General features: G+C 43.3%; 1 protein-coding gene across 1 annotated transcript in view; it reads left to right on the forward strand.

The window, feature by feature from the left end:
• The window catches only part of ANTXRL (anthrax toxin receptor-like), a 58,283-nt gene that overhangs the window by 12,058 nt on the left and 24,559 nt on the right, over positions 1–21,666 (forward strand). The window contains exons 2-14 of the mRNA XM_009320660.1: positions 286–357; positions 496–567; positions 2,747–2,828; positions 2,932–2,965; positions 5,062–5,141; positions 5,256–5,324; positions 5,517–5,597; positions 5,704–5,764; positions 12,500–12,598; positions 14,903–14,972; positions 16,130–16,208; positions 20,510–20,605; positions 21,331–21,369. Of these exons, the coding sequence (XP_009318935.1) occupies positions 286–357; positions 496–567; positions 2,747–2,828; positions 2,932–2,965; positions 5,062–5,141; positions 5,256–5,324; positions 5,517–5,597; positions 5,704–5,764; positions 12,500–12,598; positions 14,903–14,972; positions 16,130–16,208; positions 20,510–20,605; positions 21,331–21,369 (934 nt within the window). The remainder of the gene's footprint in view (positions 1–285; positions 358–495; positions 568–2,746; positions 2,829–2,931; positions 2,966–5,061; positions 5,142–5,255; positions 5,325–5,516; positions 5,598–5,703; positions 5,765–12,499; positions 12,599–14,902; positions 14,973–16,129; positions 16,209–20,509; positions 20,606–21,330; positions 21,370–21,666) is intronic.

A 21,666-nucleotide genomic window follows, 5' to 3' on the forward strand; every position in this document is an offset into this window, starting at 1 on the left:
GGAACAAAAGCAGATGGAAATTGTTTCAAAATTGTCCGGTAAACTATTTCAGACCTATTTCTACTTCTCTTTGGGCCAGTGGGTTTTGTCATGATGGTTCCTGTTACAGCTTCTAACACAACTGCTGCAGAAGCCTCAACAGATTTAGCTGCCTCGTGTCCATAGACCTTTAGGGAAGTTGTGTCCCTAACCACCTTTGGAGTAGCCCAGGCTTAAAATTCAGACTGGAACAAGGAATTTTGCTGTGAAATAAGATGAATGTAATCAATTATGTTTTGTATGCAGGTCTGGAAGTGTCAGAAATCATTGGACAGAGATTTACTCTTTTGTGGAAAGCCTAGCTGAGAAGTTCATAAGGTAAAGTTTTCTTAAGATGATATTTTAATTTGCTATATATATAATTTATATTTTTTCATTCACTGCTTCTTAGCAAAAGAAAATCTGCTGAAGTAATGTGTGCCTGTGACGTGGATCTGGCTTGTTCTTCTGTTTCAGTCCAATGTTGCGGATGTCTTTCATCGTTTTTTCTTCACGTGGCACTACAGTCATGAAACTAACAGAAAACAGGCAAGTACTCTACAACTTTCATCCAGAAATACCCTCCATCCCTTCTCTCAAGCAGCGAGAGGCCCCAAAACCAGAATTCAGAGCTCTGTCTCGGTCCTTGGTGTGGCACCAACTGAAGTCTTTTCCACCATTCCCAACTGGAAGAGGGCTTAGAAGGCCTTTGGGTCTCCCATTACCGTTTTTCAGACTTATAAGAGAAAGGCAGCACTGGGCTGTCTCTTCTTGACGGTTGGACTCGATGATCTTAGAGGTCTCTTCCAACCTTAATGATTCTATGATTCTTTCTTGCAGTATTTCAGGGAGAAACTGTGTTTCCAGTCAAGAATTCATGTATGTCCTTGCTGTCCTCAACTACCCAAATAAGGATGGTTTTTGTTTAAGAGAACTCAGAGCCTGAGTTGATGAGCAAAAGACTGTATGAAAGTCCTACAGTGGCCTGAAGCCCTGAACTTTATGCCAGCAGCCGGTCGTACCCAGTGCTGGAGCACTGCCTCGCCAGGCTATCGCACCCCTCTTCTTGGCTGCCTTCAGACAGCACCCCTGTGCATGCCAGGGGTGGTATGCACAGCCGAGCGACAGGCTTCTTATGAAAAAGAGAGTCTGAGGCTGGAGTAAAATTCTTGTTGCCACCTTCACAACCAAATCCTCTTTAAAAAAAAACCAAAACAACAACAACAAAACCCCAACTCCCCCAAAAAACCCCCCTGCCCCAAAAAAACAAAACAAAAAACCCCAATAATTTTGGGTTTGATTTACCTCACACATGGAAATCCCTCTCATGGAGGTGTTTCTAAGTATTTTCTTTCATTTCAGCTTAAAGCCCTTGCTTTTGCTACTGCTTCTGTCTGTGTGAGAGGGCATCAGTAGTACAGTGCACCCTATAAATAAAGGGAGCTCTGGTGCAGTCTTGAAAGAACAACCCCCCCTTCATTTTGTACCCCAGGGCATCATCCAAAGCCAGAAACCCTGCCAGGGGTCTTGCAGTTCTGCTCGCTCCACTGAGTTTTGGCTCAGGTCTCCATCTTGTACCTTGGTGACAGAGCTCAAACTTGCTTACTTGTCCCAGGTGGATTTGCTCTTTGCAAGGTGGAAAGTAGACAGGAACCCTGTGGCAATATGTTGAACGTGGTCTTAGAACGTTCCCTCTCCTAAACTCCTGTTCTCTGTATGGATCACCATGTGTGCCTTTTCAGCTCATTTTACACTTTGGAAGGGTAAAAATGTGCTTTTTTGCCCTAAGGACATCCCCAGTCCCAGCTCCTGATTTTACCTTCATCCCACATAGACTCCTGTTTTCTCTATAATTGGGGTTGTGCTGCCTAAAATGCCCAGCTGCAAAATGGAGCTTAGAGAGGCTCTCACTATCTTTTTAAAAAAGGATGCCCCAAAGCCTCTGGGGCTGGTGTTTGGACTTCCTACATATTGTCTGTTGAATATTTGTTTTGTGATTTGGCCTTATGTGTGTTCCATTAATATATGAAAACTTTGCTAAGGATCAACGTCTTTTAGTGGTCAGTCATCAATTAAATTATTAATTTCCCTGAGCGATCATCTTGGTTAACCACATCTTGGTATGTGTTTGTGGAGCAAGAAGCTATGCAACGGGGGTCATGGTATCAAAGTCCATCTCTTACCAGGGAGCAGTCTGTGCCGCGGGAAGGTTGATCAGTCCCTGGTCTAGGATAGGAAATTCTCATCATTCCCATCCTGTTCTCTTATCTTTTGGCCTCTGTCTTTATAATGGAAAAGTCCTAATCCCAACTATCCTGATGATTGATTGAATACGGAGTTTTTATTTGTCCTGTTATCATGACAGGGTCATAAGTTTTTAAATTCTCATTCCGTCTGTGGTTTGTCAGAGTTTGATATCTGGCATTTGCTTTAATTCAATCTTATCCTGCCTGACAGTGTACGAGAATGGGGGAGCAGGGACAGAATTGCACCTTTAAAATGTGTTAGTCCTAACATTGTATCATATGTCTGGTTTTGTGTTCCCATGGGTGTTTGGCTGAAAAACTGTGTTTTTTGAAAAATCTTGGCTTTACCAATGTTTTAGCTGGTGTGTTTGCACTCCGTGCAGTGTACTGACAGGGTGCATAATCTAGCTGTGGTGCAGGAATATCTCAACAAAACAGAACTTTTAATAAAATTATTTTCTCCTGTTTCTTCTTCTCCAAAGGGAAGCCATAAGACGAGGGCTCGACATTCTTCAGTATGAAGTGCCTGGAGGAGACACGTTCATGCATGAAGGATTTAAAAGGGTACACATCACAGTACCTCCTTTCTTTGATTTACACGTATAAACTTTGCTTTGCTTGCTGCTGCTGTACTTAAGAGCTAACAATGTTCTACACTTTGTTGCAGGCAAATGAGCAGATTTACCATGAAACCTACGGAGGTAGGCATTGTATGTCACTCATGTTATATACCTGCATTGCAAAGACAAGGGTGATGGTTCTTTATACGACCTGCAGTAAACCCGCCGAGAGAAGTGTTGGAGAAGGAATTGGTGTTACACAATCACTACATTCCATTTTGACTAGAGCTCTACTTTTAAATGCATGATTCATGGTTTATTAAGACCAGAGGAGACCAGTATTATCACAGATCTGACCCAGTGCAGAATACAGACCAAAGCATTACAGCCAGAACTGCCTGTCCCGCACCCAGGGGACAGGAATACCCAGATTTTCCTGCGCCCTTCTGTCCTAACGTGCTCAGCCCTGTCTGCCTCGTGTGCCCAAGTCCCCGTTCTCATTAGTGTAGGTACGAATGCAATCAGCTAAGACTTTTGCATCAGTGTGAATGATTTGGGATCAGATTCCGAGTTCCTAAAATGTAAATTTTCACTAAATTTCAAGAGGGAAATGTATTGGTGTTTTTGTCCGTGCGAAAGAAGGCTTAATGAATTAAACTGAACAGTTCTTGCCTGGTTTGTGCCCTGGTGTGAGGTTGTTCTCCTTAGTGGGCTGATGGTCTCTTTGGAAGATGGAGAAATGGGTCGGTGCCTTTTTAATAAAATAGGCTGTGAGTGTAGAGTCTTCAGCAGCAACTCTGTGTGGCTTCTCAGACACTTCTGCCAGCGAAATCAAGAGTCCTGAAGAGTCCAGCTGAAAACTATTTTACCTCTTCATAACATATAGCTAAGAACTACTCAACTATTCTGTAAGTTGATTAGGAAGGAAAAAAGGAGTAAATGAGATCTGGATTTATAAGCTAAAATAGCAAGGAAGAAACAAGTGTTCAAAAGAAAACAAAATAAGATCTCCAATTTTTCATCCTTTTTCAAGCATGATGGGCAGAAAAAAAAATACAGGAATCCAAGCTATTTTTTCCCCTCAAGTTGCAGGTCATTTTTTTAAGATTTATGTCTATGTCTGACATGACATGGGAAGGACTGCATGGCATAAGAAACCTGTCAGAACTAATCAGTCTTTAATTTCAGACAGTATGGGGAAAGACACTTGAAATTGTAACAGATTATTTTGAAAAAATGACAAATACTTCCCTGAAAGTAACATGTATGTGTATTAGTTACTTTGCTTAAGAACTATGGCTGCAGAATGGTTGATTGAACCATAGTTTGCACATTAATTTGGTTTAATTTTGTTAACATGTTGCATTTTTCTAGGTAGTATTGTATTCTATACTGCATTACGTATATAGCTATCCAAAGTCTATGGAATGTTTTCACTTAAGCTTAGCTGGGATATGAAATGTCTTATCACAAGACATGAATTTTCTCCAATGGACCTGTTCTTAAGGTTTTCACACACTCAGAGTTTCCATGAACTTCACTGACAGCTCTTGTTGCTCAAGAAGTGCAGGACTGAACCCCCTATAGAAGCGTGTTTCGTGCCATGTTCAGTGGGGTTGCTCTTTGAAAGTCTGCTGGAGGGGAAGGTAGGATGGCGGGAAAGCTCCTTTTGCAGAGGTATCTCTTACCGCCATCTCTAGGCAAGGTTTGTGTAGACATGTTTGTCAAGAGAAGAGAGGAAACCTCTCCCTCTCTGCGGATCCATTTTGCCGCTTCTCCATGCAGTCGAGGTGTAATCTCGGTAGGTGCTATATTTAACGCAGAACAGAGAAGTTTGTGCATGGACCTTGTTAGAGCGGTACTGCCCCTTTGTGATGCTTATCATTCCCATCCTGTTCTCTTATCTTTTGGCCTCTGTCTTTATAATGGAAAAGTCCTAACCCCAACTGTCCTGATGAGTGATTGAATACGGAGTTTTTATTTGTCCCATTTTCATGACAAGGTCATAAGTTTCTAAATTCTGTATGAAGGTGCAGAGGTTTTGGCTTATTGCATGCTATTATGCATCTGACCTTCAGCTGATATATCTCCAATAAAGTCCGTACAAATTAGGCTGAGTCTGGCCTTACGGTTTTGTATTTATTTGTCAGCAAAAAGGAATGCCTCACTTCAAACTTTCTTTTCATTGCTGAATCTTGTGTCACATGTATGCAATCTGTTAACTATCCTCCATGTAGGAGTTCGGACTGCTAGCGTGATTATTGCTCTGACGGATGGAGAATTGCAAGACGTTCAGTTTTATTACGCAGAACAAGAAGTAAGTCACCTTCACGTTTACCCAGACTACCTTATGTCAAACCTGTAGGCATTTACTGTTGGCTCCACTGATTATATGGCTTTGCATTTAATGGCAATTTTTTTTTTTATTTAGGCCAACAGAGCCAGAAGCTTTGGAGCTATTGTTTATTGTGTTGGAGTGAAAGATTTCAATGAAACTCAGGTAACTTTGCTTGCTTTGTTTTTCTGTTATATTACTGCACAAGTAACAGCATTGGATGAAGGCATTTATTTAATTACTTGAGGCATAAATCATTTCGTGTCAGTATGATGTCTTTTAGCAAGTATGAAAGGCCCCAGTTTTGTTCACTGTAATTTTGTTTTCCTCATGATTTATGATTGTCTTTCTTTGCAGCTGTCAACAATTGCTGACAGCATCGATCATGTTTTTCCAGTTACGGGAGGCTTTTATGCCCTAAGAGGAACCATTGATTCAGTAAGTTGGGTATTCTGAAACCCAGAAAAGGGCACCCTTTCCTGTATTAATAAAACATAGATAAAAATGATTGACTACCAAAAATGCCATTATCTAAATCTTTCAGATTCTCAAGAAATCTTGCATTGAGATCCTAGCGGCTGAACCATCGAGCGTTTGTGCAGGAGGTAAGTTTCCACAAGAACAGTGTGATATGGCAAATGAATGACAGTGATGAAATGTCAGTAACTACCTCATGCGGTATCGGAGCTGAAGCCCGTGGATGTGTTAGAGCGTCCCCTCGGGCCATGGCTAAAGCTCTGTGTGTCCCTTCTCAGCTTGAGAAAAAAAAACTGTGCTGATAAACACGTAGCTGCTGCGGCTGAATGCCAGCTTGGAGAGTTGGCCGAGGTAGCACTTGGGGAGTTGGGGATACTGCTTTTTAAAATATCCGAGGGAAGGAGGAGACAGAAGTGATGTGAAGTCAGACTGCCAGAGGTGTTGTAGGGTCTAAAGGCGACATCTCACAAGTTTCTGGAAAGACTGCGTGCCTGGGATCTGCTAGGACTCGTCAGCAGTTAGAACAAGACTTTGCAAAACGTTCACAGAAATTTCGGGTTTATTGAACCCGATGTAATTAACTGCATAGGCCAAGATACTTGATGTGTTTTACAGAGTACTAATGTTGTACTTATTTGCAATGAAAGAACCGTTACTGTATATAGTAAACGTGAAGAATCCCCAGAGGAGCTGTTGATAACTTCATGCCTTTCATGTCTAGTATATTTAACTTGGATTTGTTCTGGTTTACGTTAGCAATTCTCTTGCTGTGTTTTTGTCTACTTAAGAGGCTATTGCAGCAGGGTAAGAGTGACACCATAAGTTTGCTGGAAGGTACAGTTTGCAGCATGGCTATTTAGATCTGATGTTACTGTCTTGTGTTCATTTCCTTATACACTCTAAAAATGAGCACATAAAAATAAAATAGCAATGATGCTTGAAAGCTGACCTTGAAAACAGATAAAAATAGGAAACTCGGGAACAATCTAATAAATATCAGAGAAGTGGTTCACTCTTCATTTCCACTTGTCGATCACAATATGACCTTGCCCTGAGTATTTCAATTTAAAATGAAATATCCTTGTATCTTTTGAACTATTCCTAAATATATATTTGTGGACTAGACATTTGTGATAATTTTTCCACAGACAAGATTTTAAAAATGGAATGATTTTGCTTTTAAAAATCTCCTTGTGGAGTTGATCAAAAACAATTTTAAAGCTTTGACATTTCAAAGCTTTTTTTATTTCATAGTGAAAAATTCTTTCTTTTTTTGCTTGCTTATTGTATACCAGGCAATTTTTTGTGCAGCAGCTTATTGCAAGCTTTCCTGTTCAACAAAAATTGCATTTAGCTATGTGGAAAATGTGAGTGTTCCAATAGGAGGGATTTCAGTAGTATTCTTGTAATTGTTTGGAACAATGTTAAGAATTTTGGAAAGTTGAATTTGAAACCATTTTTTCAAACGGAAATTTGAAAATATTTTTCTAAGTATTGGAGAAAATAAATTTTCAAGAAAAGATTTGCCTTTCAAAAATGGATATATTTCTTTTTTTCAAATTGAATCAGTTTGATTCCTGATTCATGAGTTCAAACCATTTTTTGCCGAGCTTGTTAGGTAACTAGTTTATCACAAATGTCATTAAAAATACACAAGTACGCTTAAAAATAGCTTGTCCTCTTTTAAAAAAAAAAAAAAATTGTTGCATTATTTGCATCTGTAGAAGTTTTTCGTTGTCTTTGTGGCTTTCAAATAAGATCAATATAAATCAGGCAGAACCAGTTTCTGTGTATTGCTGCTGATTCAGCAAAATACCGGCACTTGTGTTTCACTTAAATTCTGAGGTTTGTTCTGTCCCTGTGGACAAAGCGGTCCAGCAAAGGCTGGCACACGGTGAAGCGGGGTGCTGAATCACCCGGGCGTGAAGGCTTGGATCTCGCGTGCTTGAAGGTTTGCTTATAGCAGCAGGGAGCTTGAAAATAGGAGGAAGCCAAAACTGCAGCTCCGAATGGTGCGCACTGTCGTGTTAAATGGTCTTTAGCACCCAGAAGCAGGCCTGTAATAGCTCTTATTATGAGTCTAGTCCTGCAAGCCTGAAATGAACTCCTGCGAGAGGTTTTACAGCATGAGGCTGCAAATACTTACACTTGTGCTTGGCTCTATTGTCCTTTATTATCACACTTACTTCAGCATAGCCAGAGGTTCAGCTGTGTGCACCAGTGTCTCCTGGAGGGAATCTCCTGGGATTGAACAACATTTTTCATGGTAGTGTGAATCCAGATCCTGAATCCAGTTCACTGGACAGTCAGATATAGTTCTATATGCAATGTGATTTATTTTTTTAATGTACTTTATTTGGACTTTAATGCAAAAAATACTGAAGCCTATGAAGTCATCTCAGAATTTTAATGCATTTTAAATTTAGGTAATTACTAACGTAGTTTACTGATAATGTAAGGTATAGGTAAGGTATATATAGGTAAGATATATAGCCATTGAATCCTGTGTAAAAAATATATACACACCTGCATTTAGAACTGGCTGAAAATTAGAACATAACATTTTCTAGAAATGCAACATTCCTCCTCCTTTTTTCTAAGTTAGGAATTACTTTTTTTTAAATACGTAATTGAAATTTTCACTTCAAAATTTTGATCAAAAAATAGTAGACCTTTTGAAAGAGTGCAAGATGTTATCACATTCTCCAGCAAAGAAGCTTGCTTGTTTACAGCCTTGAAATGTGGCTCTGTCCATGCTTTTTGCATGAAACTTACTGGGTGAGGGGGTGATAATAAATTTGGCTTTTATTTAGCATTATTACTAATTTTTAGAATCTGGTATGAGATCATGAGGGCTTTGTGTTGCTCAGTGGAAGCCAATCGTGATCAGGGCTTAGAGCAGACTCTGACCCACTCCTTGTGACTGTTCTTGCAGCTCCTAATTGCCACTGTGTTGGTGATTACTGGTGATCTTGGCTTCATTTTTGACTTGCCAGAGGTTTAGTAAATTGCTGATGAAACGATTTCCATGTGGGATTCTGTGATGAAACTACCTGGCAAGTCCATTTACAAACTGATCTTGTCCCGTTATGACAGCTATCTGATGCTTAATGCTTTCTGACCCTGCAAATTTATCGTCCTCGATCTGGAGAAATGTAGTTGGGTTCTTCCCGTTCCCTCTGATTTAAAGTGACCAAGACATGCAGCCTGTAAACAGGCTATCAGTGCAGAATTGGAGGTGCCTCATATCCTGTTTGACAGCATCATTGCTTTGATTATGCTTATGGTACGCAGACGTGATTGAAAGGTTTTGTTGGATGTGGCATCCTACTGGCCACATCAACTACCAGGTGTGGATGCAAGCCGTCAGCTTCTCATCAGAGTCACAGAAGTGAAGCCGACAGCGCAGCCAGCGCACACCAGCTTCAACCTACCATCTCGCTGCCAGCGCCGCCTGGTTATTTCAGTGCTGACCTTTTTCCCTTCGCTGTCTTGTCAAAAGCTACAATCTATGATCTGACAGTAACTAAGGAAGAAAAGGACGCAGCCAGAGCCAGGGTGCAAAATTAAATGGAATTAGCCATTTCAGCAGACCATCATCCAGAACGCATTAATGCTCCGGAGCATCCGAAGGGGCAGACTTCTTAACAGCAACAACCAAATCCAGTACCAGCTGTTTACATTTCCATGCAAGCCTGGAATTGAGACTCTATTGTCAGCTTGTGTTGGTGGACAGGTTACTACAGAGTCAGTTATTCACAACTGACCATGCAGAGTGGCAGTGACGGTGGAAAGAAGGGCAGGAGAGTTAAACTATCTTGACAAGACTAAACTTCTAAATGGAGCTTTTACCTTTGCTGTTTTGTGTTGAAAGTCTCTTACTTGCTGCCTCTTTTTAAAGCCGCTGCAGTAGCTATCAATTCAGCTTTTGTGGATGCTGCCTTTTAAGACCGTCCGTTCAGGAGAGGGGAAGAAAAAAAATCTACCTGCAATTTTATTTCAGCAAGCTACTTTTATAATAGAAAATTGAGAGACAGAAGTTATCTTAGTTGAGTGTTCAGGTCACTGTGGAGTGGGCTGGCTACAAGCAAGTCTGGGGTAATGCGTGGTCCCAGGCAGGTAGTTCTGGGGCGGGGGCAGAGGCCTGGTTGCCCTCGGAGCTGGCCATGACACTCAGCTCTGCTGGCAAAAAAAGGGATGCTTATCAAGAATAACTCTCAGCATATCAGCTGGGTTAAATGTGGAGTGGCTCAAGGCATGAATCAGAGTAACTCCAGATTCTTACTGGAGTAAGAAGCAGCTGAATCTGCCCTACAGTCCATTTTTATTTGTTTAAAGGAGTGCCCTCCACCCCCCCGTGGGAACCAGGAGGTATAACCCTTCCCTTAAGAGAGGCCAAATTCTGATGCTGGCTTTGTCTGTTTGGCTCTTGATGTGCTCAGTGAGGTCTCAAATTTGATCATCTTTCTTCAGCAAAGTGCCAAAGCATGTGTTTCACTTTAATATGCACTCCAGTAGATATTTTCTTTTTCCCCTCCCAAAATATCTTCTCTACTTTCCATGTTCCTTGCAGCCTGTGTCGGTTCAGAGCACTGCTCTAAGGGAAAGTTACTATGAGGAAAACCAGAGTGTGGGTTTCCAGTGCTTGATCGTCATTTGTCCATGCCCTTGTCCAATTCACCCGGAGTTGCATTAGACCTCAATGTAGTGAGAAGGTCTTTTTGGCAAGAGCAAGCTGTTTGTATGGAAAAGCTAAAGCACTCCACATCCTCATGCTAGCTTGCCTTGAAGTAACTTGATAGTGAAGAGCAGGCAGACTATGTATTTCAGCCACTTTTGAGCCTCATGTAGGCCAATTACAAGTCCTTCCTCCAAAGCATACAAATAACATGGCAGTGCATCATGTGAAATGTTATCAAAAGCCAGGTCTCATATCACTAAAAATTAGGTACCGCTCCCCTCAGTCCTATCAACACTGTCTTCCTTTCATTTTTAGTATGTTGGTCAAAGTATAATTGATAGCGCACGTGGACTTGTTCATGGTTTTACTTGCTGCTAGTGGAGAACTTCTATGCAGTTTATTCTTATTTTTCTATGTGTAGCTTGAAGATTATTTGGTCCTGTGTTGTGCTGGTCTCCCCCTGCTATTGGGCTGGTCTCAAATGCTGCTCAGCAGCTGGTATAAGCGAGCTCTGTGGAGGATTCAGCTCAAGCAGGAGATTTATGTGTGAACGTGCAGCTTCTTCTGGGCTTTCCCTTGCTGTGTGCCGTGGGTCTCAGCTGTCAGCTGGCTTCTTGCGTGTAGCATCAAAGGGAGTTTCAAAAACACATTTGGCACAGAACAAACTTGCAATGTGTCTAAAGATGTCTGTGCTAAAGATGTTATATCTGTGGTTAGTGTAGCAGCTACGATGCATTTTGTGACCTAGAGGGAAGTTTCCCTTGCCATTTCCCCTCCTGGTGCAACCTGTGCCTAGTTTGGCAATTCGGGCTGGCCCCGAGAGGAAGGAGACTGCGGCTCAGTGTCGGGCTCCACCTGCGTAAGGTAAAAGGGAAGGAAGAGCAACAAACAGTTGTGTTGTGCTCCAAGAAGTGTTACCCATATAGGTTACTAAGAAATAATTTTAAAAGCTTGCTGTGGAGAAGCTGAGAAACCAAACCAGGCTTCTTAATACCTTCTTCCACAAATTACCTTTCCTGTTTCTAACTGTCCTGGGTACACTGACTCAAGGGGGTTTCACAATAGACATAAACTCACCTGATGCTACCACCACTTGTCTCTGTCCCTTCCCTTCTCCTGCACGTTTCTATTCCCAGCAGATGCTCAACCAGGCAGAACACCTTACTGATCTCTCTGGCAACAAACAGAGGGTTATTTTTCAGGTGTGTGAGCAAGCTCAGTGCGCTGCAACGTGATCAGTGGTGCCAACGGTGGAGGGTGTGCGCAGTTGGGATCTCACTTCTGACAGCAGCCTTCCTAGGTTGGCTTCACTCAGATGTGAAACTGCTCTGTCAGTAAAAAGACCATTGAAAGGTTGGCTGAAAAAACTGACAATGCTTTTCCTGTTTGAATGAACGAATCGCTGTAATGACAAAAACCACAGGTGGCCTCCCCGCCATCACTTCTGAAGCAACAGAAGTTGAGAGCAACTGAAGGGCAGGTTTAGGAGTGTTTGCTCTGGCCAGCAGACAGTGTGTCTGATGTGGCAGGTCTCTTCTTGTGCCACTGGTGGTTTCTGCTGCTGGGGCGGTGGTGTGGGGGAAGAGCACAAAGAAAATTGCAGCACCTGGGTCTTTAGTTATTCCCACACGCAGCAGATGCTAACGGGGCTGTGCACAGGCTCAGTTCTTGTATGGACTGAAAGACTGTATTTTTCCAGGACTTGTACCAGATGCAAAGCTTCCTCTCTGATTCACAGGGGGGTTACGAGGGGAGTCCTGTTTGTCGGCATCTGTCTGAACAGAGCTGCTGCTGAAAGCTAAGTGCAATCTGCTGTGGAAAATGGAGGAAGGACTGGTGCTTTTGGTTAGCAAATGTGTCTGGCCCAAAAGCCATGGAGGAACCGTGAAATGACATCAGCCATGTCAGGCTCACAGTATTACTGTGGCACCTTTAATTAAGGCATTGGGGGTCAATGGGATGCTTGCAGGAGCTACGTTGAGATGAACGTTTCTCTGTGAAGCGCCAGTGCCACTATAGCACTCTTGACCATTGCTGCTGAATATTGAGAGTGTCGGTGTGAATGTTTTGTTTCAGGCATAGGGCAGAGAACAGCCATTGTCATGTTGTAATTCAGATCACTCTGGAAGAAAACACTGTATTTGAGCTATTTTTCATTACTCTTCTGTATTTTTACTTACAGAATCATTTCAAGTTGTGGTAAGAGGCAACGGCTTTTATCATGCAAGAAATATCGACCAGGTACTCTGCAGCTTCAAGCTCAATGACAGCCTTACTATCAGTAAGTTTGCAGGCTGGTGGATTCCAGTGCCCCCTGTGGCTGTGTCACCTCATGAGTGACAGAGGTGACACAGCCCACCTCTCGTCCACGTGGGGGGAGTCCTTGCAGTGGATGTGGGGGGAGCTAGTAGGGATCTAAACCTAACAGAAGCTTGAAATGCATCTTTATTCAATCCTGTGACCTGTGGGCGTTGTGTCGTGAGGGCTGACGTGGGGTGTGCTGCTGCACAATGAATTTCAGCATCATTGTAATGGTGCACGTGGGTGATGCATACAGCCAGTGAGGTCCGGGTATCAGGAATTAAGAGGGAGAAATAAAATTGCTCCCTATTCCCTTGTTCATCACCAGTAAAAAAGAAATAATGCTATCTTGATCCTCTGGTGGTATCTTCAGACTCTTTATTCACCAATTCAGGAGACACTCTCCATAAAGCAGGGCCCTCCCAGGCCTGCTCTGTTCCTCTCTGATGCCAGTTGCTGGTCTCATCGCAGCGAGCATGTAACGCCGAAACTCCCTGCCATTGCTGTGCTAAACAGGGTCTTTTGTTTGCTGTCTCAGCAGCCAGGCGAAGGACTGAACGGCCAAAAAAGATGGAGGGTCCAGTTTCTCGGCACTCCTCTCTTATTCCTGAGAAGCAGTGTATGTCTGGCAGGGTGAAGCACAGCGTGGGGAGGGGAGCTTTGCTCCTTTTCTGTATACGCTGCCCTTGTTGGCTGCGCACAGTAGAGGCTTTCATATCCTGTCGCGGTCAGACTGGTGCCTTCCCTAGCAGTAAATTCACTTACAAGAGGGAGCACATGAATTGCTCCTTCATTTCCCATCCTAGTTGCCTACGTGGAGGCTGCATTAAATAAACTCTGGCGGTCTTGCTCTCGTTCCACTTACAGATGCCCTTTGCCAGGGATTTGTTTCTTGTGGTTTACCAGGTAGACAGACTTTTGGGGTTTTTTTTCTTCCTTGTCCCTAATGCACTGGCACCTTGACTGGACTTCACACAGTGGGTGCTGACCTGGACCTGGAAGTACACAGGAGGAAAACTACCCTAATTCCACATTTCCTCCGTGCTGTGTTCTCCTTGGGCTAGGTCTGCAACAGATGTGATGAGATGCTGATCTATGCTGGGTGGCTTTTTTCCCCTCAGGCTGGCCCTAAAACATATCACTAGAATTTCCATGGTCTCGTCGCTGCCAAAACAGGGGAATGAGCTTTGTCTTCAGGTGTGCTTGGGGTGGGTGAAGCATAAAAGAACAACTCTCCTATCTGTTGTTGCTCGAGTTAATTTTTTTTTCCTAGGTAGAAAGAGTAATCAAGCCTCTAAGGCTTAAATAAGCTGGCAGCTTTTTTACCAGCCCCTAATTCACTTGGGTTGGACTTCGGTGAACCAGTCTTTCTCTGAACTAGCGCCTTAGCTGCTTCGGGCCGTTTGGAGCTAAGGTGTGGTCACAGCAGTGACTTGTCTGCTCTTGTGCCTCAGCTTATGCACTTTTAGTGGAGTGGCATTGCAGGATTACTGCTGAGCCTCTTCTCTGTGTTCATGGGACTTGGCTTTCTGGATGTGGCTTTTGAAAGCAACAGGATTAGCACTGCTGACTCTTGGAGCAGCAGGGTGCAGGGAGGCAGAAAAACACCCATGACCTTGCTTTTGACTCTGCCTGCATCAAACCTCCATAAACATGGGCTGTTTCTAAATGATGCTGCCACAGAGGGGAGGTTGGGGACAGGAAAAGCAGCAGCTAGTGCAGGACAGGTCCTCACAGTAACGTTAGTCATGGCCCCTCTCTGCCTGTCTCCTGTGTATGACCAGCCATGAGTTTTTTCTTCTCCTCTGGTGTCTGTCCACTTCAGCTCCACCCCATCTCAGTTCTTCCTTTTCCCTGGGCTCAAACAGTGCAGCCTTGGCTTCTCCCGTGTGTGTATGTTTGGAAGTGGGGAGGCAAAAATTGAACCCTATACTTTTGACCCCTTGAGTAACTTGCGGGATCAGAGTATTCAGTATAAGTAGAGTTTGCATGCGCTTGTCAGATAGACAAGATGAATATTGCTCAAAACTGGCTTCAAAATGGCTGATCACTGCTGTCAGAAACAGACATGTACTTCCATTTCTTAGCTGTGGTATCTCTAGCCTGATAACATTATATTGGCATCAACAATGGATGAATGGTAATACCATTGGGGAATATTGGTACTTGCCTATATACTGAATTTATCTGTGGCTCTCATTGGTGTCAGTGCTTTTCCAGGGGGTGGCCTGGTTGGGACAATTTCTCTTTTTCATCCCTGACAATTATATTCATTTCTTTTCAGATGAAAAGCCGACCTTTGTTCATGATACTTACTTACTTTGTCCTGCCCCAGTGATAGAAGATGCTGGACAGTAAGTATTGCTTTCCAGCACGTGTCGAGAGAGCAGACTTCTGGATGAGGATGTCATTACTGAGCCAAGGGCTTGGAATTTTGCCCAAAGTGCCAGGCTGATATATTTGTGTGCGTGGCAGGATTACCTCCCTCCCCTTTGTGCCAAATCCTCTCCTAGTATGAGCCAGCATAGCTCTATTCAATGTTGGGTCTTTAGCACAGCTTAACTCAAAGGCCTTGTTGGACCGTGGTCCCGTGTCATAGAATCATAGAATGGTGATTTCTCCTCCGTTCCTATATCCTGTTTTTTTCAGACCAAAAGGTAATTGAATTCCAGGCAAACTTTTCATTTTGATTGAAAAGAGATTCTTGATTTGAATTCCTTTCTGCTGTTGTAGATGTTGCTTCCTGTGTTTTGCCCTGCTCTGGCTAGTGTTGGTATTTTTCAGCTGTTGTAATCCTGCAGACTCCTGGGAGATATGGCACAAGGCCCTACCTTCCCCCTGGGTGATCTTGTGGGTGCCTAAATACCGTACTGGGGGTGAGGGGGAATGCCTCCCTCCCCTTTCCTATTTGTGGGTAAGAGAAAGCTGTTTGGTGGGTTTTTGTGGGTTATTTTGGTTGGTGGGTTGTTGGTTTTTGGGGGTTTTTTCCTCAGATGATATTGGAGGATGGCTTTCTCGGATATCGGAAAATGTCTAGGGCCAGATTCTTCTTTAATTTCACTGTCATTTCAGTGTTTTTACCCCTTGACCTTAGTGCAGGTATTCTGGATTTACTTGGATATAAAAGAAAACGCATTCTGGCCTTTTAAGCTGCAGAAGGGGTTTAAAAAAAAAAAAAAGCCTTAAAATTTCTTGTGCTATCTAGGGTAGTGTTGCAAATGTCTGAGACTTTGTTATGACTCACTGTCCTAGCGCCCTTTGCCCCAGGTGGGATGGAGGTTTTTTAATAAAGAGCATATGCCCCAACTCAAGCCAACATAAAAAGGGTAGCTCCTGGGCAAGCAGAGAGACAAATGCAGGTAAGCACCTGAAGCCATGAAAATGCCTTGACTCAGCAGGACATTTTATCCATGCGTGTTCATGAGCCAATGGCTAAAACACAGCCAGAATAAAGGGAACAATGGATATAAAGATGACATTAAAAAAAAAGTGTATCTGTTTTGTGCTTTAGGGTGGTTTTCCTACAAGTCAGCATGAACAACGGGCTAACGTTCATCTCCAGCTCTGTCAGCATCACCAGCACACAGTGTGTAAGTAATTGCAATGGGGCTTGACAGAGAAACTATGAGATCTTGGAAAGAGACGGTGGCTCTTCAGGCAAAGCCTCCTTGAGTGAGCATGAGCTCTCTACAGCTCCTGCATCACAGTTATTGACTGGATCCGAGCAGTTCTTTGAAAAATAACCAGGGCTAGTTACGATTAAATTGTTACTGATGATGCATAGATCATGATAGATTTACTGAATAAAAAATTACAACAAAAGGCACCCTGCCCATTCCTGTCCCAGGAAAGAGAGATCCTCAAAGCTATGATCTGACTAGAAGGGAATCTGGGAAAATGAGGGAAGGAGCATCAGGAAGTAAGACGCTGTTGAGCTTTGGGATCCCTCATGGGATCTGGAGTGAAAGGTGCAGCTGCCAGGACTTGGATCTGGAAGGGCCACAGCATAGAAGGTGCTCTAAATTTACATGATTATTTTTTGGTTGGAGCTTACAGCATTTGTTCTTAAAGCAGCACAATTTGTCTTTACTAGTTCAGGATTCACTAAGGCACTTCTCAGTTTTAGTGACAGGAGCTGGTTGCTTTTCTCTTGGTGTCACAGGGCATGACCAGAAAGAGATAGCAGCCTCAGATCCTGGGATGAGCTTCTTGATAAAAGGCTGCTGCTCAGGTCAGCCGAGGGAGAATGTGCTGCTGCGGGACAGCGATGGCTGCGATACGACCTTCTCCTGGTCAAAAAGACCACCTATCTCCAGGTGGAGTGTCAGGGAGCAACAGCTAGAAGTGATCCTTTATCAAAATCTGATTTTAGAATCAAACAATCAAAATGAAGAAGCTGACTACTAGATAAGCAGTCATCTTCCTTGCCTTGGAGTAAAAATAGGTAACGCCCATAGCCGGTGCAGGCAAGTATGGTAGCTGAAGATTTGGCCTTGTGCTTGTGGACTAAACAAAGTTTGCTGAGTACCTGATGGCAAACACTTTGTATCAAAGTTGAGCTTTATTGTTATTAGTGTCAAAAGGACTTTTATAGCCTACACCAAATGCTGTCATACTGGTTTGTAATCATTGTTGGCCTTTTTGACAGCTGCAGAACAGAAGGGCAGGAATGAAGATAGAGGCAGTGACTGGAACTTGCAAATCTGATTATCTGATGTTTTCAGCAATGAAGCTGGGAAATCTCATACCAGGTTGCTGGAACAGTCCAGGGTACAGTGACTTAAAATTTAGCAGAGATGTGTTTGCTGCTTCACCTGATTATTTTTATTTTTCCAAAACTTTCCTCCAAATCTTCTACACTGAAGACTGATATTTTCACGTTTTATTCTCTCTTCTACCTCATGTACAATAAAACCTTTTGAATCTGCAGTGAAACACAACTGTTAACTGGTACATTTAGTTACCCATATGTAACTTATTTCTGATGGAGACTGAAGTCTTAGCCCTAGCTGGGCTTCCCTACAGGCCAGAACACGGACAGAGGAAGCTTTCCTCTCAGTAGCCTTAGGATAAAGAGAGGGATCCAATCTCCAGTCCTGTCAATCTGACAATTTTTGACCAGCCTCTTGCAGATTGAATGTGAAGGAGGCAGGGAGCCTGATTCTCAGCTGGTACAAAAAAAGACTGTCTCACTCCAGTTATATCCCATAAGCAGGGAGGTTGGCAGTTCAGTTTCCAACTTTGTCTTAATTTCACGCATTTCACTCTTCTCGTTTTAGAGACTCCCTCCATTTCCTTTCCTCTCCCGTTTCCTTTTCTGTGGGTGGCAGTTAGCTGGCCTGCTCAGCTCTCCTCCCCAGCTGGCCCTTCTGTCCTTTCTGTACAGTAAGTATCTTCTCTTCACTTTACTCCTAAAGCCCCTGTGTGATCCCCGTGCTTATTTCTGTTCAGTTGCATGAAGTCTGCTATTTCCTTTTCAAATTCCAGCTTCACTACAATGCTTTGTATATTTAATCATTGAAAGAGAACTATTTAGCTTCTTGCTGCCAGCAGCTCCCGAGCTGCTGCTAGCAAATGTCTCAGTGATTTATATGAGCACTTAGCACGGGAAAAGCAAGCCTGGGAACAAAGGGTACAAAACAAGGAGGTAATGTGTGTTTGGAGTAATAGTAGCAGTGGTATGTGCATCTGTGGCTCATGCACTGCATTGGTGCTATGCTTGGACTTGTTTTTAAGGAGTGCAGCAATACCTCTTAAAGTTATGCTTGACTTTTACTCATCCTTTTCTCAGCGAACTGACTTCACTGGGAATTCACGCTGCCCACGTGTCTGCTTTCCAGATGCGTTAGTGCTACGTGGGGCCATAGGAGGGCCAGAGCGGGGGGCGGCAGCAGCACTGAACTGCAGCCGGGTAGTGTGTCTTCTAACAGGACTCCTTTGAGCAGGGGGTCTGGCACATGTCGCAGCACTCCGCCTTGGCTTTCAGCTGCTCCCTGACCAAATGAATGAGGTGAGCTAAACAGTGTATCCCAAAACAGGTCAGTTTGTTGCATCTATAACAAGAAGCCACAGAGCCGTGGAGGGATGGTGGTGCTGTGACACAGAGATATGGGAAACTGGGCTACCTGCCTAAAAGCATGGAATAAGGGTGACGGTTGTTAGTCCTGTCTTGAACATGTCAGTCCTGACAGCTCTAGGATTTGGCCTGAGAAGGAACTAGGTACCGCACAAGTCAGCCACTCGGGATCTCACCCAGACTTTGCAAAGTTTTTACCAGCTGGTATTTTCTTTTCCATCCTCAGCCTTTTCATTGTCTGAGGGGAAAACAAACCCACCTGGAACAGTGAAGGGAACTCCTGTTGTAAGAAGGGGCTAAGCATCGCTTTCTGGTGTCATGCGAATTCAGCAAGTAGTTTCAGATTTAAGAAGGTGAATCTCATGGACTTTATCCTCCATAAATCTTCTTTGGAATTTGCTTTCCTTCCATTTATCCTCCCACCTATCCTTCTCTGAAAATCTCTTACAGCTTCCTCTCTAGCCAGATCCTATTCCCTCAGCCTGCTTCACAGACCTTTCTTCAAGCTCTTTTCACATCTTCCTAGTCCCAGGCTCTTCTCTAGTTTGCTGCCAGGTTTTGCCTGTTCTCTGGTACCCCTGTTGCTGGTGAATTGAACCTCTTCTCAAACTCAGAAAATCTACCATTGAAGAGGTTTCTTTTCCCAATGTAAAATAAATGGCTGGAGCACCAGAGCTAGTCTTAACCTCATCCCAGAGCCCAGTGCAGTCCAAGGAAACGGCACGTCCCAGCATGCCACTGCCCGTCTGCAACAAATGTTTAATTTCCAAAAAGCCATGTGCTCTGTATGTTCTGCAGGGGCCAAGTAGCATGAAGACCTGATTTCCTGTAGTCATCAGAGCAGTACACAGAGTTAATACCTCTTCTGAACACACTGACATGTAATGCTCTGAGCGCAAAGAATCCATCAAGATTTACCCAGGAAATCAGAGCTGTGATTCTTTTTGGTTGCCTGGCTGCTCTGAAAAGCTAATTTCAAGTGTTGACACTTGAAATTTTTTGGATTCTAGAAATTTTAAAGAAAATTTAGCTTTGATTTTGAATGTAGACCCCTAGCTATCCAGCCCCAGAGTCCCACTGTTCTCTGCAGAGAAATAGATGGAATATAGGAATCAGAAATGCTTAAGATCATGATTACAGCATCTCATTAAAAACAGTCACACCAGCACTAGGAAGCATACAAAGAACCAGCAGCTTAAGGACTAGTTTGCATAATCACTCAGGCTGGGGTTGTGTATGCAGTTTGAGTCAAGAAGCAATGCAGGCAGGCTTGGGAGCTGATGAGGCTGAGCGAGTAAGTTGTGATCTGTTCTGCGATGTTGACATGCAAACAGTTACCCATAAGCTCTTAGCTCCAATATTCCCATTCTTTGAATATCAGCATTTGCATATTCTGCATCTCTAGTGGTGAAAGGTTACTCTGCACACCTGAGAGTCTGTGGTCATGGAGTTTGCAATGCCCCTCTGACAGTATTAAGGGACCTGTCAGCACCGATTTGGGAATGGTTTGTATACGAGTTTAACACCCTTGAATCTAGTGGGCTATAAACGTACCATAAATTTATACATAAATTATACATATACACACCACAAACAGGAGGTGCTTCCCTGAATCATGACTTCAAATACAGATTTGTCACACCAAATACTGATGTGACCCTAATGATGATAATAGTGATTGACTGCATAATCTACCTGAGACCTCATAGTGAGGGAAACCTGGCTCATTTTGCCCAGTCTAATTGTGTAACTTCAGGGCTCCTGCCTTGTTTGTGACACGCGCAGATAACTCGGAAGTAACCATCTTGTTTGCAGCTGACTGGGACCATCCTTTTCATTGCTCTCCTGATTCTCTTTCTGCTGCTGGCTCTGGCTCTTCTGTGGTGGTTCTGGCCCCTTTGCTGCACGGTGGTAAGTACAGGTTTTTATTCTTTTGACTTGGTTTCATCTCTTCTCTGCAAAAGCACAGAGTTAAAGGGTTGGAGTGGGTGGTTAACTTTGTTTAAGAAAAATGCTGCCAGGTTTGTAAGGCCTTGATTCAACAAATTGCTTAAAGTGCTTGTTGAAGTGACTCTGGTCTGGGTTTTTGAATGTTGCAAGGCCTACGTGATTTTGACGCTGAATGGGAAGTTTAAGTGAGCTAGTGAACATGGCCCAAGTTTCTTGTAACGATCAAGACCTCCTTAGAACAAGATTTGAAACCTGCTGCAGAAAAGCATAATGGAACTGATTTACTAATATGTGCATAAGCTGTTACAGTCCTTTTTAAAGACGAGTTAGGCTTGCTTTTTTATTCTGAGGAGCTTCAGATTCTGAGTGAATATTTTGCACTAGCTTGGTAATTATATGACATTTTTAAGGCAGAACTACCAGAATATGGAGCTGTATTATGAGTTACTTAATAGGGCACTTCTTGACTAATCAGATAGTTCAATGTGATGGATTTAGCTTCTCATCCACATCTATTTTATGCCATCTGAAAAGCAATGGGGCTAATGAGAGGATTGAATGTGGGGGAATGGAGCAGGGCAACTCACCTGTGATATGAGTGAGAAAGCAGAGAGGACATAGCGTTGAGATGGATGAACCCTACCATTATCTCAGATTTCTCCCGTTGTTTATACATTGTGATACAGGTGATCAAGGAGCCGCCGCCGCCACCACCTCCAGAGCCTGTAAGTATGCTATTTTTGAGCTGTTGCACTGTCTGCAGCCACTGTAGTGTATTGTGCTGCCCAGGAACGTCAGCCCTGTAGGTGTCTTAATGACACCTTGAAGGCCGTGAGAGGCAGTCTCCTGGGTCAGGACAGTTATTTCTGCCTTCTGGCCTCTTTATATACACACAGCAAGATTATTTCTATCCACAGAGAAAATAGTTGCATAACTCGGAAGTCCACAGACCAACAGTTCCGATGGTATTTTGTGCCTTCTGCCGCGCACCAAACAGGCATGTAGGCAAATCTTTGCTTCTC

Source organism: Pygoscelis adeliae, unplaced genomic scaffold (assembly GCF_000699105.1).
Source record: "Pygoscelis adeliae isolate BGI_AS28 unplaced genomic scaffold, ASM69910v1 Scaffold190, whole genome shotgun sequence".
In the NCBI taxonomy this organism is placed as follows: domain Eukaryota; kingdom Metazoa; phylum Chordata; class Aves; order Sphenisciformes; family Spheniscidae; genus Pygoscelis; species Pygoscelis adeliae.